Genomic DNA, 18745 nt, shown 5'->3' with positions numbered 1-18745 from the left:
CTTTTAATGCATCTGTCATATTGTTCATATAGTGTTGGAACGAAGGAAGTTTGGAGTTTTATTTTGAAAGGAGACCTTACAGGTAGCAAACGTAAACTGCATAGGAAGGAACGAAGGAGTGTAACGGTAATGGGGCTTGGGGAGAGTATCAGGTGTCACAAAATGAGTATTAATGAACGAGGAGAAGCTACGACGGGAGATTAGCTCCAGGTGAGAGTGGCAAACAAAGGTGTATTGCATTATTTGCGTTCAGTTTATTAATTTGCATTTTGCTTGTTTAATCTCTTTTCAGCTTCTCGCGTTGGTCTATGAACCACCAGTCCGGGCTTAACTACTCATTTTCCAACTGGGGCGCTACAAAGATTGACCCATCCAGTCGGTTTTGCTGACATTCTTTTGGTTGTTAAATGCTCCGTTATATTCACTCTGTCATTAACTGTGTCTTTCGCTCGGTGCTGAACAGGTAGCGTACAGTGAGTTTCTGGTGCTTTTTCACTCAAAACAGCTGCCTGCTGCTACTGTCAACTAAAACAGTGAGATAAAAGCTGTTAAAACACTTATCAGTGCTGAGGGGAACTGTGGAGCCGGTTATAATTCTCTGTGGACTCATCACGCTGAGTGACTTCTTTCACATTCAAGTGCTTCTGTGATCCATTATTGGTCTAGAAATACAGACTGTAGCTGCTTTAATGCAAAGTCTACCAATTGTTTTTTTTTACAGTGGAGGTGCTTCTCATGGTTTTCATCGGTGAATGGAGTTTGCTCAATTGTCACAATGGGTCAGCTGACTTCATTGTACCTCAGATGTCATTCCAAGTGTTCCATATCCATGAAAAATGAGGAGACTCCATCTTTAACATAATAGAAATCAGCATTTAAGAACAGCAGATACTTTTAATCTTCGCCTATTGAAGTCTTTCTGGTATATCACTGTAACTAAAGCGCTGCTTATTTACTGCAGATTTCTGCTTTTGAGTCATTTCCTTTATTCAAGGGTATGTTTTACCTCTGCCTTGTCTTTTTTTTGACTTTGTGCATCAGCAGTTGGAGCATACAGAGCAGCCTTGCTACCGTCGCCGTCGCCGTCGTCACTTCCTGTGAGAAATGTCTCAGCGTAACAAATATGACAGTGGTCCTTGATAGCTCAATAAATACAGTACTATACTATCGTTAAAGCCATCAGTCTGAAAGAATTCCTCCTCGATTTCGTCTGGAGGTGGAAGTGGCGTCATAAACCAGCACCTCATCGACTGTTGCCATGGAGACGAGCACATCCGCTTTGCGTCACGTCACAAAACTTTTACTATTACCATGATGCTATAATCATGTCACATGAATACATTAATTCACAGATCATCCAGATGCAGTGTCATTACTAATTCCACATAATTTGATGTATTCGATAGACGACCCTACTTTGGGGGGGGGGGGGGGGGGGTGACACTGGCACCGCAGAATACAGTGTTTCTGTGAGATCAGATGGGCACAAACTTGTTAACGGGAGCGTAAGCCTCTGTGTTTTCATCTTTTTCTCTGAGGGAAGGGAGTGGGGAGGAGTAGGGGGGGGGAAGTGAAGGGAGAACTTGTTGTCCTTCCCCTCCTTATACTCTCCCTCACACACACACACACACACACACACACACACACAGGCAAACACGTGCGCGAGCTGCAGGGAGCACAAGCTGCAAATCCGCTAGCCCGCACTCCAGCGGCGAGAGAGACAACGGGAGAGACGGGAAAGAAAACAGAAACCAAGCCAAATGGGCCTGCTGCTGCCTCTGAAGTCACTCTCTCCTCTGCCGTTATTTCCTTCTCCCCTGCAACTCTGCCGTCTCTTCCTCTCATATAAATATTTATAATCCGGCTATTCGTCTTTTCTCCCTTTCACTCCCTCCTGCTCCCCATCTCTGTCTCACACGCACCATCTCATCCCGTGGATGAATGTAACTCCTGCTGTTTGCCCTGTGCAGAGCAGAGTAGCAGGGGGATCAAGTTTAGCGTGTTCATTTCGGAGGAGGTTGGTTTAAACTAATTCTCGGTCAGGTAATGTTATCTGCTCCCAAAGTTTACACTCTTTTATCTTTCTTCTGCTCAATCTTTTCTTCCTCTTTTACTCATATTTTGCCTCTCTCTCAGTTTGCGTTTGCGCTTCTCTTGTCGTACTCTTCCTCCTCGTTCAAACCTCGTCCTTCCATTCCCACAACCTCCGTCGTTCTGTGCTGATCTTCCTCTCTCTCTCTGCGTTTCCACATTCTCCACATCTCTCTCCCGTTCAGCCCGTTGGTTGGCAGCTCTGTGAGATTCTTCTCTTAGCTCTTATTTTTAGCAGGAAGTCAGTCGGCTCTCGGGGGCCGCTGGCAACCGCTCATGGCTTCATCGGGGATGCTGCGGTGGGGGGGGGGTGGGGGTAGGGGGGGTGGTGGAGCTACGTGGAAGAGGAGGTTAAGGCTTAAAATGACTAGGCAGGAGGAGAGACTGTCCAAGTGTGCCATACCTGGGTGAACTCACAGCTCACAGTCCTGGAGAGTGATGCAAAACTTCTTCCCTCTGTTGTCATGGTGATCCGTGCAGGTCCACCTGTCAGTCACTGTATGGGGACTGCATATGTGTGTGTGTGTGTGTCTATGAGAGAGAGAGTTGAGTCATTTGTACTGCTCTATGGTCCCTCTACACTTTGACTTTGGGGTTTGTCAGTTTAAGACAATCAGAATGTTGTAGGCTTTTAATCTTAAGCTTACTATTTTAATTTGTTTTAGTATTTTATCAGGAGCATTTCAGTTTTCAGCCTCTCAAATATGAGGATTTGTTGATTTTCTGTTTTCGGAAATTCACAAATCAAATCATTTAGAAACAACAACGAACAAACTTTGGACTCTGGGAAACTGTGATAACAATTTTTTGTATTTTCTTTCTTTTATTATTATCAGGTTTATTGAATGATTGAGGCATTCGTCAATAATGAAAATAATCAAAGGCCTAATTCAGAACCATTTCCTACTTAGCACTTATTCCAAACTATTCTTCCACTAAGTAATTGTTGGATCTTGTAGATCTTTTAATTTGATTATTGGTGGACATATGGACGTTACTATCCCACCTTATTTTGACACAACATACAATTTGATTCAGCATGATTGTCGTTGTATTTGTACTTGAGGCGTGTGGAGTACAAGGCAATGCGCCACAGACTGTCACAGGTTGTTTCTTGGGGTAATTGATTTTGCTATTGCACTGAACACCATAGACCAGGTATTAGGCTCAATGAATGGCTTCCTGGAACATAATAAAAGCAAAACCTGTTCAGCATTTACACACGGTCAGCAAAACTGCGAAACAAACATAATGTGTAGTTAAAGAGCTAAAACTATAACTTTTTCTTAAATGTATCTTTCTGTTGGTGGCTGTTTGCCATATGATATTTACTGATAAAAGTTCCCCTAGTTTACCTCTTTATTCAATGTCATTGCCTGTGCGTGAGTGTGTGTGTGTGTGTGTGTATTGTTTGTGTGTTTAAGGTGAAACACACGTTTTACTGTGAGCACATCGTGCCCCCTGAAGAAGCTTGATGCCTAAAAAAGGACGACTGTAAGAGGTTTTTGTTCGCGTCCATGCAGAAGTGAGTGATGGACTGGGACAGGTGAAACAGAGGAGAGAGAGAAAGAGAGAGAGAGAGAATCAGTTAGAGGAAGGCGGGAGAAAAAGGGGGGTTAGCAAGGGCGAGAGACGGACCGCAAGCTTTGGAGCAGCAGCACTTCAGTCCAATTGTCTCCAATAATGGCCTCTTTGATCAGGCTCTCAGTACACTCTCGCGGCTGTAAGCGTACACATGCCAACAGGCATCAACGTGGATTGCGTAAGCCGGGCCAACGCTTCTTTGAGTGTTTGCTTGTTTGTTTGCGTGCACGGCCCTCACTGTGTAGACTCGAGCGGTGCCTTTATTCATTCCATGTGATGGCATGAGCGGGCGGAGGACTATACCGCAGTCAATGTCGTGATTAAATATGGATCTCATTGTGCCTGGGAGTCGACTTGAGGTCAAGAGAGGAGCAGCTTTAATTCTTAAAGGGCTTTGTTCTCCTGCTCTTTTCCTTCTGTCCGTCTCCCCCCCCCTCTCTCTCTCTGTCTGACTTCAGTTCAGTGGCTGTATTACTGCCACCACAGATGGGCAAAAATACTGAAGACTCACACCAGGAAGGTACAGATCAATTGCCAGCTCTGTATCTACTCTGCTCATTAGCTGTTTGAGAAGATTCTGAGGATGTTTTAATACATTTTGAAATGTTTTTTTTTCGGGCTGCCTCCAGTCCAAACTCCCACAAATGAACAAGTTTAAAGGGAATATTTAATATGAATACTATTGGTTGATTTTAGCTCACTGTAGGCCCGTATGTTGGTTGAGAAGTTAAGAAATGTCAATAATACAACTTGACATAGTTTAGATACAGCTTTCAACATACTTTGAATTATGTGTTTAGTCATCAAGTTGTAGAAGAAGTGCAATACAATCAAAATACATATTTGTTTTCTGCAAAACACCACAATGCTTTATAGCCTCTGCACGTTTGGTCGCACGAAACAATCTCATCCAACATTATCAATGTTACAGATGTTGTTATAGTGAAATGATCAGCATGTGAATGGCTCCTCTGTCGCTGCGCCATGCGATGAATTATGGGTAAGGTCAGAGGTGAAGCGCGCTGGTGCTTTACTGAGGGTGTACACAGTTTTTTTCAAAAGCAAGAGGAGGTTGTTGGCAAAGAACTTGGGAGTACAAGAATGAATCTGGAGTAGTGACGGGAAAAAAAAAAAAAAAAAATGTGGGTGTGGGTTTTTATTTCCATGACAACATATCACCATTCTGATTGCTGTTGTGTGAGAAGCTGCCATTGTGTTTTTACCGTGAGCACCAACTGGAGGATGTCTGCACTCAGACGTCGTACGGACAGCACGTTAACACAGGGTTGGCTACACAGCTAGCGGCAAGCTTACAGCGTGATAAAATGGTGATTAAGAACACAACGCTCGCCGGCAACATTCAGTGTTCGGCCGACCGGTTCCCACAAATGGGCTTTTCTGTCTTTGTTTTCTGTGTAACATATTATAAAGCTTTGGATAGACAGACGTGACCAGAACGAGCTTCTCATCGGTTTTCTTGGCTACGAGGGTGACAAGTCCCGTGGCTCCCGTCTCATTTCATTTCAGTGACAGTCACCAGTGCCTTTTTTGAGAATTATTCTTATTATTATTTTTGCCGCATTGCTGTTTTCCCCTTGGAACAGAGCCAACTCATTTTTTAGTTGTCAGGGAATGATGAACAGAGATTTCGCCAAAATGTTTCCATTGTTCTCATAATTTAGTCCAGAATTAAAAGGACACTTTTCATGGGCAGAATTAACACTGCATCAGACATCACAGTAAAGTAACAATCAGCAAAAGACATTTGAGGGACTTGCACAAGTTATATGAAACTTCATGTAAAATAAAAAAAAAGCTCATATATATACTGTAGATATTTGTATATGATGCTGTAAAGCAGAGTAACAGAGCCTCGATAATGCTGAAGGGAAGGACTGAGCAACTCACTATCAAGGAGGAAGTATATTTTCCTATTTACCAATTTGATCAATTTATCAATTGCCTATTTACACATTCAGCTCATATGGACAAATGAAACAACCACCAAGACAATAGTTGTTGAGAAGCTCCATTATTTTTTGATTGAGTGATCAATTTTACGGCCACTTGGTGGCAGATGAACAATAAGAACAACCTGAAAAAAAAAACTTTTCAAAAATCATTTTCGTTCATCCATTCATGTTGAGTTGTGTTTCTGGTCACCTGATGAATGGAAGTCAAATATTCACTCTTCTTGTAGCTCCGTTTTGACATCCTGATAAGAATATTTGCCTTATTAGCAGCCAATTGCTCTATTCTATGTTTACCAGCTAGTTGCTAACTTTGTCTGCCATTTGTTTCTGGGCAGGGAGTGTGCGGTGGGTTTATCCTCTCATTCCTGCTGAAAACAGCTGCTCAACAGCTCAAAAAAGATTTAAGTAAGTGGAAATCTGTGGTTTTGTCAGTACAGTTGACACCTTTCACATCGCATATAGTCATTTGATTCATTGTTAATAAAAAAACAAAAACATCAGTTGGTGCAGCTTTAAGTTGTTAAACAGGACAGAAGAGATTGTTAAAACCAAAGTAACCCAACTTCCATCTCGGTGTTGAGATTCTGTCTCAAAGTACGTCAGAATAAAAAACAGCCACAGACCTCTCTCTCTCTCTTCCTCTGACTCTGGGTTGTGAGGTCTTCTGCCTTTAGTGTCTCTGCTACAACTCTTTATTTAGCGCCTGCTCTACTCTGTTCCCCTCTGCTGCTGAATAATAGATAAGTGCCGACCATGATGCGATTGCCATGTAGGCACTTTAAATGCAAGTGTGTGTGTTTTTTTTTTCTTTGCCCGGAAGAGGGAGAGTGTGTCTCCTGCACTGTACCTGTGTGTGTAATATTTGCTCCTCCATCTACATACTCAGGTGTTTGGAAACCCCCGCCTCCCCCTTGGACCCCTTCCTCACCTCTACAGCATCCCTCCTTCCCCTCCCAGCTTGCCCCCTTTAGCTTAGTAACAGCGAGAGCATTAAACTTTTATGACTGCTGTCTTTCTCTGACGTGCTCTCCTTCCTTCTTTCCTTCCTTCCTTCCTTCCTTCCATATTCCCGATTCTTTCTCTTGCCACTTCCCTTCTTCCTCACTTCTTCTCTCTCTTCTCCTTCCATCCGTAAACCTATTTTTCCTTCATTCTCATTCTCTTCACTTTCTTTCCTTCATATCTTTTTTTCCTCTCTTATGTTTACCCAGAAGTAAGTGCTGCTGGAGGAGAGCATAACGAGGAAGTTTGACACTCCTTTATGGTTTTTAACATTGGAAAACTCTACAGAATTTCAAGTGACTGTAAATTTAAGCAAACCGTTTCCCATCTGTCACTCACTACTTTTGTGTTCCTATTTGCACACTTGAAAGACTTGCATTGCTCGCGTATGTGAGTGTCTGTGCATGCGTGTGCATGAGGGGGAAAATAAAGATGCAAGCTGATGTGAAAATGGTCTTAGGAAACATCTCCTCCTTTTCTTTCAATCAATTTTTTTTTTTCCTTTTGCCTCCAAGTTTAGAAAGCGTTTAGAAAAGACTGAAGCCTCTGTGGATGTTGCTTATGAAATGCTGGAAGTCTATCCCATAATTTTCCATTTCTCTCTGCCTTTCTTTCTCTGTATCAGATTTGCTTTCTGGGTCATCTTCACTAGCTGTAATTTGCTGAACGCAAACTGTTGCTGAATTAAGTAGAAGTCCTCTCTTTCAAGCAGAAATATACAGCAAACAAACAGAGGCCAAGCTTTTAGAGAGTTAGAGAGCAGAGGGGAGTCAGATGTAAAACACCTGGTTACAGATACAGGCATCAAACACTTGACACTCCCCGACATTTAGTCACTTGACTCGCTTAAATTGTGAATGTCGCAGTCTTGAGCAAATCAACTTGGACCTGCTCTCATAACATTGCATATGTGCATTCTGCAGAATACTGCAGTGTACAAGGGTTGGAGTTTAACATCAGCAAAATGTGGCATCAGTAGAAATCCAATTTAAAAACAGGCATGGGACAGATGGCAAGTGGCCAGCTGGTTAATTCGTCAGCATTCATCAGAAGCCCACCTCACTCGTTTTTGAAAGTTGCAGCTTAATCTTCAGCCACTTTATCCTAGAGGCAACGTCGTCACACTGAACATGGAAGTGGAGCAGACAGGATGACAGAGACAGAGATGGAGTGTAGGAGGGAGAAAGAGACCACCTACGAGGCCGCTTGATGATGCGCTGTATCTGTCTTTGTCACTGCTTCAGTGTGTGTGTGTGTGTGTGTCTTCATGCATGTGTTTGCGCGGTGCATTATGTTGAGTGAGGACATTGCGAAGTGTTTGGAGAAACTGTTGTACGCAGATAAAAAATGTGTGTTTTGGATGCGTTGCTCAGTAGGTGGTGTTTGTGTACGCCATCTCATAATTGCTGGCTGTCTTTGTTTTGCGTCTGCATGATTGTGTGTGTGTGTGTGTGTGTGTGTGTGTGTATGATGAGACACAGCAGTGTGTGGGTGGCGAGTTAAATGAAACAAGTGAGTATTAAGTTTAAGCTAAGGTTAGAAGGCAGGAGACTCGCTGCTGCTCTTCCTCCATCATCCATCTGTACCTTGTTGCATGTCTCTCCCTTACTCACCTCTCCGTTTTTCTCACTTTCATGTGACATATTACTTTCTTCTCTCACATCCAGTCTTCCCTCTCCGTCGCTGAGAAGTACACACACACACACACACACACACACACACACACACACACACACTGCTGTAAAGGAATTACGACTTATCCGAGCTGAGTCTTTAGCCTGTCTGTCTTTGAACATCAGTGCTATTGCTTTTGAAGCTTCCTTTTGAATTATTGCACGTCTGTTTAAGTACACATAAAGGCAGGCTAAAGCTGCACTGTTTGGTATAATCCCACTATGCTGTGTACGTATAGAAGACATCCATAAATTGTGGGTGTATACACACAAACACATGCAGCATATGTTCTTGCAATAAACCCAGACACAGAGTTCTGTATTATAGAATAATTCTGGTGTATTCTCCTCTCCGTGCATAAATCAGTCATGTGTTTGCAAGCATGTGGGTGTATCTGCTGTCCGCATCTAGTCTCACATACTACTGAACTGATAAATTTGGTCATGCTTCGAACCAGATCATCTGCTTGATTCCATACCTGATATGCGATATACGATCCACCATGATCCATGGTACTACGCGAATAACTCCCTATTTCTGTTTTCTTTGTCACCATCTTGACTGTAAGGGAGCCAGTATCAACAGCTGTTATGTTGAAGTCTGTTACTCTGGAGACAGTGTTTCCTAAAGCGATGCTTGTGTGTTGGGGCTAGGTTTAGGTTACCTTATGGTCAGGCATACAAGAGATCACCTGAGATCTGCACTCTACAGAGTGCACTTTTTCTAGTTGTCAACTTGGGTCTTCTTTTCTAGGTTCTGGCCATCTGTCTCAACAAAACAGGACAACAGAAGCAGTCAGACCCAGCAGTTTATCCAGATTATCTAAACCACAAGCACTTCTGAGATGCTAGTAAAAATCCCTAATTACAAAGAAAAAAGTATATGTGTAAGGTAAGTCAAAATTGAAGTCAATTTAGAGTCACTTAACCGGAGCACATGGAGAAAATCCATGCAAGCACGGGGAGAACATGCAAACTCCACCCAGAGAGGCCCCCGCCAGTGGAATTGAACCTGGAACCTTCTTGCTGTGAGGCAACAGAGCTAAGCACCACTCCACCGTGCTGCCCTATCAGAAATAAATATCAGAGATATTGAATAATTAATTAATTGGACTTAATGTGGAATCCACCTTGGGGCACCACTTCTTTTTAAAAAGAAGAAACCAATTCATACTTTTTTGATAAACTAAACAATTAACTACAATTTTGATTTCTGATTGATAACTACAACCAAAAGTACAATATCTACATTAACAGGGTGAAACAGTTCTGCTTAGCCGTATACAGTTATGCTATGATATATGTATGCCCAGTTATCCCTCCAGTCCTTGGAAGGAAAAAAGAGAGGTCTTTTGGTGAGCTGCTTTTGTAGCTAGCAAATCCATTGATGAGCCAGGCTGGGGTTGTACAGTTGCATTCAAAATTATTCAATGCCACTTTTAATGACTACTGCAGTCTTAAAATTATTCAACCCCCTAAACAGAATCACTCATTTGCACATCAGGTGTTGTCTCAAGCACACCTGCTGCAACCAATCAAGGGTGTCATTAGTTGTGTCAGGTGTGCTTGAGATAGAACACATAAAATACCAGGACTGGAAAGGGGGTTGTTCAGGTTGATGTTTGGTTGCATGTTAGAAATATGGGTAAGTCAAATTGCCCAAAAAAGTTAGAGAGGAGATAATTGCCTTGCAAAAACAAGGAAATGGATACAAAAAGATAGCAAAGGCACTGAATGTTCCTTGAGATGCTGTTGGAAGAAAAGTTTGCAAGTTCAAAGCTAAAGGAGCACTGGCTACACTGCCTAGACGTGGCAGAAAAGGAAGCTACCAATATCTGCCAGCAGATTTCTGAGGAGGCAGGAGGCCAAAAACCCTCGAGTGACTGCAAAAGACCTGCAGCAAGACTTGGTGGAAGCAGGCACTGAGGTTTCAGTTTCTACAGTAAGGCGCATGCTAAACGCTGAAGGCCTCCATGCACAAACTCAAAGACGTTCACCACTACTGACCCAAAAGCACAAGACAAGTCAGCTCCAATATGCTCGAAACCATATAAATAAGCCACAGAAGTTTTGGGATTCTGTTCTGTGGAGCGATGAAACAAAACTGGAACTTTTCTGGTCTATGGATCAGCAGTATGTCTGGAGGATGAAGAATGAGACATACACTGAAAGGTGTACCCAGTGAAGCATGGCAGTGGCTAGGTGATGCTCTGGGGCTGCTTTGCTTCTTCTTGCAGTGGAAACCCGCAGCGTTTGGAGGGCAACATGGATTCACTCAAATATCAGGAAATTCCAGGAGAAAACTTTATGCTGACTGTGAGCAGAAACGTGGATGTCATTGGACCTTCCAACAGGACAATGATCCCAAGCGTACCTCAAAGTTCACCAAGGCTTGACTTCAGAAACGGTTCTGGAAGTCTTGAATACCAAAATCTCTTCTGGGATTTGAAGAAGGCGGTTGCAGCACACAAACCTAAGAATATTAGAGAGCTGGAGGATTTTGCCCTTTAGGATTGAGCTTAGATTCCTCAGTCAGAACCTGGTGTCTGGCTATGCATCACATTTGCAGCAGGTCATAACAGCAGAATGGTGCTCTATTAAGTACTAAAGATGTTTATCAAGAAGGGGTTGAATAATTTTGAGACTGTTGTAGTCATTAAAAGTGGCATATTGTGTTGAATTTGGAGAAACCAACTGTAATATTAGTTGTGTTGAGCCATTTCAGTTGTTCTTGATTGAGTTGTTTATTGAACCTAGTTGAAAGTTTGCCAGTACACCTAATTTCCAAAGGGGGGTTGAATAATTTTGAGTGCAACTGTAGTTCTGAAGTCAGAGTTGGTCCTTGTCCTTGCTGTGTTTGGGTTGCAGGTTAGATGGAAACCGATCAATTCTTTGTTTTTTGCTGGTTCGCCGCTTGGCGCTAACTTGCTTGTGTTCCATTTTGCTTTAAAAAGACTTTGTGCTGTACATGCTGGTGCTAACTAAGCTTGGTTCCGGCAGGATTTTGCCAGGAGAAGAGCTCCAAGAGAGGCAACAGCGCTAATCTAATATGAGGAAAGTGTTAATGTTTCAAAAAGAAAAAATTAAAGAAGTGGTTTGACCTTTTGAAAATATTCTTTCTCACTGAGCTCATATCGTTGCAATAAGAATCTAGGGTCAGGAGATGATTTGCATAGTGTAGCATTAGTGTAGTCTAAGCAGGAGAAAATAGCTAGTCAGTTGCATCTTGTGTTGAATTCATACAAAAACAGAAATGTAAAAACAACGAGTTGTGTATTTATGTTAAATGATGTGTTAATTAGCGAGCGTCATAGGTGTTGATGGGTGGTATTTTTGAACTCTGGACAGAGCCAGACTAGCTGTTCTCTCTTGCCTCTATTCCTTATGCTAAGCTAATGCTAAGCACCTGTTCTAACGCTTACAAAATCCTGACAACGGGTTACTACGCACACGATAAAACTACGGTACAAAGAATAAGATACTAGTCGTAATAAACTGGACTTTTCCTTGAATTTAATTTTAGCTGAAAGTTTTGGCTACTGCTTCTGGTATACAAGCATTCACTCATACTGACACACGCACTGGTATTAATTCAAGCATTTTGAGTTGGCAAGAAATATTTGGCCCCTGTTTTCTGCAATTGCTCACACACTCATAGACACTCTAGACACACACACATACTTTATTACTAAGTTATTTGGCAGTACATTTTGGCTACTAATTTTTGGTATCAACGCACACACACACTTAGGAATTAACTTTGTCTTGGCCGGTTGGGAATTTCTGGCTTTTTTGTTTCTGCATGCACCCAAACACATATTAGAGCACACACACACACACACACACACACAGACACATACAGACACAATGGGCAGTAATCCCCCTGTACATGCCAAGGCTTTGGGCAGAGCAGGGATTTTCCTCTTCAAAGAGTAGACCACCCATTGCAATGTCAGAACAATGGTGGCCGAAGTCCGTAAGATTTCCTGTGGTGGGGGTGGGAGTCCACACACACACACACACACACACACACACACAGGAAACACACAGATACTGTAGCTTGTGTTGTGTATAGACACACACACGTAATCACATGCATCCACACGTCATGATGCACAAACATGATGCTTATTCACAGTCCCCTAGGATCATATACATACCTTCAGGCTACATGAGGCACTTTTACACACACGCACACACAGATGAACCATCTTGTGTAGCTCATGGGAGGAAGGAGGTTTTTGTGGTGACAGACAAAAAGACAGACTAGACCTGCGATGTGTATGACTGGAGGGGGGCAGGCGCTCGACAAAAGAGCAAAGATATGGCGCAAAAGAGATTGAAAAAGAACCCGAGAGGAATAAAGAGACAGAAGGAAGGACTGAAGTCCAGCTGTTTCCACTCCTGAACGCAGCCTTGCTTTCAATCAGTGTTGTCCTATGTTTTCCAGGAAGCTTTGCACTCTCTTCGCTCACTGGCTGACTTTGTTTTTTTTTTTCTTCTTCTTCTTCTTCTTCTTCTTCTTTTGTTATTTTTTTTGATGCGACAGACCGCAAGGTGTCTGCCGATTCACTGACAGACAAATTAAAACTATTTGTTACTTAAAAGCAGCCTTTTGAATTCAAAGACAAAAGATGGCGAAGCGACAAAGAGCGGCCCACATGTTGTGAGGGAGTGTCGCCCCAAATGTGTGGATGCACATGCACACACTTCCACCCACATCCTCTCCACTTTTCTTCCGTCTCTTTTGTCACAGAGGCAACACATTCTCTCTCATTTGATGTTGAAATTGTCATTTTGTGATTGATTTATTATTTGTGGACATGTGCAGTAAGGGACTGCATTGTATAATTTCTTTCCTTTTTTGTATTATTATTTATATATTGACAGCAGTTGACTGGGACAGAGAATTCCTACAATATACAGATACGCACACTGGCTGCTTTTAGCGTGTAAAATTCAGCTACTTGGTATTCTCACACTTGATGTTTTCTGAAAAAATATCCATGAAATTGAGATTTAATTTTGATCGTGAGTGTGTGTGTGTGTGTGTGTGTGTGTGTGTGTAAGAGGATGGTGGGGTGTTTGTGTCCAGCTGGAGTTTTATATTTCTCCCTGTGATTTATGCCTCTCAGTTTACAATCGGCCGTCAAACTTCATGAGTGAAAAATTGCTCGTGTTGCAGAATTCCTGAGGAGACGCATTGTGTTTATTTGTTGAAAAATTTACGAGCGCCTTTTTGTGTCGTTGTCTTTTTCCTCATTGTCTCCCTTGTCCGTCGTCCCGCACACACACACACACACACACACATTCATGGACACACATACAGTACATCCATTCCCCTTACTTATTCTTATGTTTGCATTTGAGGTATTTAGCTGATGATCCCGTGCAAAGTCGCTTTAATTCTTCCCCGGCTTGTCCGTCTTTGAACATCACTGTGGTGGCGTTGGATGAGTCCCTTTGAATCACCGCCTTTTTTATTTGCAGATTAAGGCGGACGAGGTAGGGCTGTGCTCAGAGTGTGCCACGTCACAGAAAATATCATTGACCTGATGTGAAGTAGAAAAAGTTTCAGAGCACAAAGACCAAAGACTAAATGTAGCTTCTTCTTGACATTACTTCATTCATTTTTCATACATGCATTGCATTTTTTTTTTATATGCGTGCAGCCTGTCTTCAAAGGCTGAAACAATATACTAGTCTCTGCGAGCTTTTATTCCTGAGAGATGGATATAGTCATTAATGCTAGAGAGAATATAGGCGTTGTCTGATAGATTTGTAGCATTTTGTGAGGCATGACATGAAAGCAAGATTTGCACATGCTGTCAGCAAAGACCTTAGAAACGAGTCAGTCAGTTGCACAAGTGGAGGTTAATTTCAACTTATTCTTAAAGCTGCACTCTTAACATTTTTATGTTAACAAAGAATCAAGTGTCAAAGTATGACCCGAGTCTGAAACATTTTCATTGAGTCAATCATTCAGGTTGTTGTTTTCTTTGCCTTTTGTCCCACAATTTTGAATCTAGCATTTAGCAGCTAAAGAGCCATATATTTTTTTCAGGAGTTGGTGGAGACCAAAACAGAGCTGAAAGGAGAGAGAATGCTTGGCTTACATTCATCAGATATGCACGAATGAATGCTAAAGCTATGCTAAATGTGCACGTGTTTGCTAACGCATTAGCTGTATCAACGACAGAATGTGAGGTGATGATATATGAGCTTGCTCTACTGCCAGCAAGTGGGCCAAAAAAAAAAATCCGTTTTAAAGTAATGCTCCATAATAGTAAAGTGTAGTTCATCTAGTACGCTCTTGTATTGTGCTCTTACCCACCAACAACAAAAATTAAACATTTTTCTAATCTCGTCCCTGCAGCTGTTTAATAGTAAGAGCCCTCCAGAAATATTCTTTGCTCAGAGCTTTGGTTTGGTCAGGCTTTTACTGTGAAGCAGCAGCAGGAATTTGACACACAAAGCATAAAGAAATGTTTTTGTTAGCCTGACTTATGTTTGCATCCAAATGTATGTTTCTGCATGTTTTATTCAGGGCAGCATGTCGGTGCGGTGGTTAGCGCTGTTGCCTTACAGCAAGAAGGTTTCGGATTTCAATTCAGGTTTGATCCTGGGGTCTCTCCGTGTGGAGTTTGTTCTCCCTGTGCTTGCGTGGGTTCTCTCCAGGTACTCCGGCTTCCTCCCACAATCCAAAGACATGCAGGTTAGATTAATTGGTGACTCTAAATTGCCCACAGGTGTGAGTGTGAGCGTGAGTGGTGGTCTGCCTCTTATGTGTTGGCCCTGTGAGCGGCTGGCGACCAGTCCAGGTGTAAGGTGTTAATCAGCTGGGATTGGCTCCAGCCTCCCTGCAACCCTGAAGGGTAAGCAGTATAGACAATAGATGGATGTTTTATTTAGTTGGAAATCCAGAAAATGCACAGGGATTTAATGCTTTTTTTGGCCCATTGCCTCCAATACTTTGTGAGATAGAAATAAGTTTTTAAGTTTTTATTTTGGAGTAAAGTATTCACTCAACCCTGGCTTATCCAGGGATGATTGAGTGAACAAACGCCAATGTCGGATGAAAAGGAATCTACAAAATGGAATCTTGTGTCTATGTGTGCCTTTGTGAAGGTGCAGCCCCTCATTTACAGAGCTTTTTGGTGTCTGCTTGACAACTAAACACAGGCCCTTCTGCCAAACAAATGGGAGCTGTGCTGGGGAGAGGGGGTGGCCCCGGCCTAAACTGCAGAGATGGGCACTGTTTGACAGCTGCTTTCATCTTGTTATTATTCCTCCTTCACACTCAAGGACTTTTGGGCTTCCTAAAGTATTTCTATCGCTCTCTCCTTCCTCTCCGTCCCTCTCTCCCCCCCCACACACACACTCTTTTTCTCTTTCTTTCTGTTATGACAGAGCCATCACCGGGCTGTCAGCCTCTTCTAAAGCTCAGTTTAATTACTCCTTTTTACTAACATGACATGTTCATGCACAGATGTATGCAAACTCGCGCACACGAAGGAAAGTCACTCACAAACACGCATGCTGACACTCAAACGATGTGCTCAGCTGCAAGCTGCGCCGTCCTGGCAGTAATAAAGAAGCCATGGTGATTGAACCCGCCGTCATCCGCCCTACCTGACAAAGCAGATCACCAGATGCTTGTCAGTGTTCGCTCTGTGTCTCCTCAGCAGAGCTTTGAAAGCATCATGTAGATTCGTGAAGGGGCCGGTCGCCATTGGGTGCGATGGTTGCGGATCGATCACGCGCCCTGCTGTGCCAGGCTCTGAATAGCCAATTAAAGCCATTGAGGAAGAGGAGAAAATGTAGGGTGATTGGGAGTTTGATTAGAGGCGGATGATAAAAGAGAAAAAGTGTGTGTGTGTGTGGGGGGGGGAGATGCAGCAGGGTAGCAGCGTAGTCTGTAAATGTTTAATATTCTGTGTCGTAAACTTCCCAAAGATCACTTTCTGCTTTTCCTTCTCATCATTTCTCATCATAAAGATTCACTGATGGATGCGTTCAGCTGTGCTTCAGTAAACAGAAGACTGCAGTGCACTGGGTTGAGACCTTGACTGATGGAGGGGAGCTAAGACAGATGTACACATTTACTAGAAATGGAGGGGGGAAACAATGCGAAAGCCTTGCTGCATGCGAATGCCAAGCTGTCTGGGGATGGGTGTCTTGTCGTCCTCAATTTTCCCTCCCCTTTTTGTCCCTCCCCACTCTGTCTGACACCCCTCTTTCTTTCTATTCCCTCACCCCCTCCCCTCCGTCTCCTGTCTTGCCATCTCCCCCTATACGTGCCCCGATGTCTCCTTCCATTTCCTATTTCCTCCTCTATCCATCCACTGTTTTGTCCCCCCTCTATATTTCTTGTTGTCACTCCCCCATCACTCCCATCATCCCATTTGTGTCTTTTTCCCGCCCCTCTCCTTATCTGTTTTGAATTCATATTCCCTCAACACTTTTCCCTTTCCTTTCTTTCCCCCCTCTGCTCCCCTGCCAGGTACCCTACCCTATGACATCAAGATAGTAATCGCCGGAAACCACGAGCTGACCTTTGACCAGGAATTTATGGCTGACCTGATCAAACAGGACTTCTACTACTTCCCCTCTGCCTCCAAGCTGAAGCCAGAGAATTATGAAAACGTCCAGTCACTTCTCACCAACTGCATCTACCTGCAGGACTCTGAGGTCACTGTGCGCGGCTTCAGGATCTATGGCTCCCCCTGGTGAGTAACCCCGACTACTGCACTGCACTGCACATAAGAGCAGACGCTCAGCCGAGTGGTCAGAAAGACCAGACAGGAGGAGAAGCAGCTTTTTTAAAAGTCTGCCATTTCACAAGTGTTTTTATGAGAGGAGTGGTCTTTTTGGTAGCGGATTAAGCTATTTTGGTGAATCCAAATGTCTGTGTCTGGAGTTCTTGCTTGCTGCTGCTTCTGCTGATTTTGTTTTTAGCTTCTTTTTTTATTTTTTTTTTTATTTGTGTGTGTGCGTGTGCAGAGAACGTTTGCCATAGGTGGTCATGGCTAACACACAATGGAAATGTCATACAGGCAGTTGCACTAAGACCCTGGGACATAAGCGTATCTCTAAGTATCTGATGCATCATCCCATACATTTCATCATTTCATTTTAACACATAGGCCTTGAATACATAAAATAGCAGTTTATATGCTCACAATATCCAGCGCTGTGTTGGTCATAATATAGAATGATTTATTGCTGGTGTATGGTCCCACTCCCTGGTCTCATTCCCTGCTGTACCTGGTACTTCCTTCTGGGGATTGATAAGCTCCCAGTCTGGATGACAAATAGTAACAGTGTGCATATTCTTACCTCCTACATAATAATCCCATATTGGCTTGCTGAATTAGCAAGCCAGTAAGGGATCATGACTGGAAACAATACAGATGTGCATGGCCCAGGACAAAGGGGGCTCTGCAGCGGGTGATTAATTCCACCCAGAACATCATTGGTACCCAACTACTGAGCTTCAGTGATATTAGTTAGGTGTAGAGCACATAAGGATATTAAAAGACCATACCCCCCCTCAGCAACAGCCTGTTCACCCTGCGGCCATACAGAAGTATCCGCTGTGAATGGCGGCGCAATATCACCACCATCATCATCATCATCATCATCATCATCGCATAACTGCACAGCGACTTTCAATATTTCGATTTTGTGTTTTTTATTTTGAATATTACTGAATTAATTTGTGTTAAATCAAATTACCACATGGCGATGCAAACACAGGGAGGGGGGGGGGATGGTGTTTCAGTTAAAATGCTGATATCGTGACAATGCTCTCTTGCTGTTCTCTTTTCAACTTAATCTGTGCATCGTTGAATATTGCAATCAACCATTTGTTTGCATCTTTATTTAATTTTCACCTGTCTTAACTTCTTGTGATTGGCTCCCAGTGTGTGTGTGACTGTGTGGATGTGAGTGGCTGGTTAGGCGGTGGTCGATGATCTGCTGTGTGTGTTTTAGTGACAGAAGTGCCCCCAGCGCTCGGTAATTGGTTTGCTGCGATGGCGGGGGTCTCCTGAGTTTATTGCTCAAGCCACTGCAGAGAGCTGGTGGTGGATCAAGAGGGGGAAATAAGAGGAGAGGGAGGGGAAAAAGTAAGAGAACCCATGGAGGGCAGCAGGCAAAGGAGAGATGTGGGAAAAGAAGGAAGAGGTGCTGATGCATGGAGAGAGAGAGAGAGAGAGAGAGAGAGAGAGAGACAGACAAAGGGAGGGTGGAATGGAGATTTAGGAAGAAATGATTTTGTTCCTATTCACCGGCTGGCCCCGGCTGGTGTAATGGGCACATGAGGTGATGTGTGTGTGTGTGGAAGAGTATCTCTGTCTGAATGTGTGAATGTGTGTGTCTGCTGGGGGTCTGGGGGTGTGTGCACCCGTGTGTGCTCTC

The 18745-nt window shown here is 43.2% G+C and overlaps 1 protein-coding gene across 1 annotated transcript in view; it reads left to right on the top strand.

Moving 5' to 3' along the window:
- mpped1 (metallophosphoesterase domain containing 1) overlaps nucleotides 1-18745 on the top strand; it is a 69327-nt gene that overhangs the window by 7601 nt on the left and 42981 nt on the right. The window contains exon 3 of the mRNA XM_070854110.1: nucleotides 16827-17052. Coding sequence (XP_070710211.1) covers nucleotides 16827-17052 — 226 coding nt within the window. The remainder of the gene's footprint in view (nucleotides 1-16826; nucleotides 17053-18745) is intronic.

Source organism: Pempheris klunzingeri, chromosome 22 (assembly GCF_042242105.1).
Source record: "Pempheris klunzingeri isolate RE-2024b chromosome 22, fPemKlu1.hap1, whole genome shotgun sequence".
Lineage (NCBI taxonomy): Eukaryota > Metazoa > Chordata > Actinopteri > Acropomatiformes > Pempheridae > Pempheris > Pempheris klunzingeri.
The sequence above is the reverse complement of the archived record's forward strand: the minus strand, read 5'-3'. Positions and strand labels throughout refer to the sequence as shown.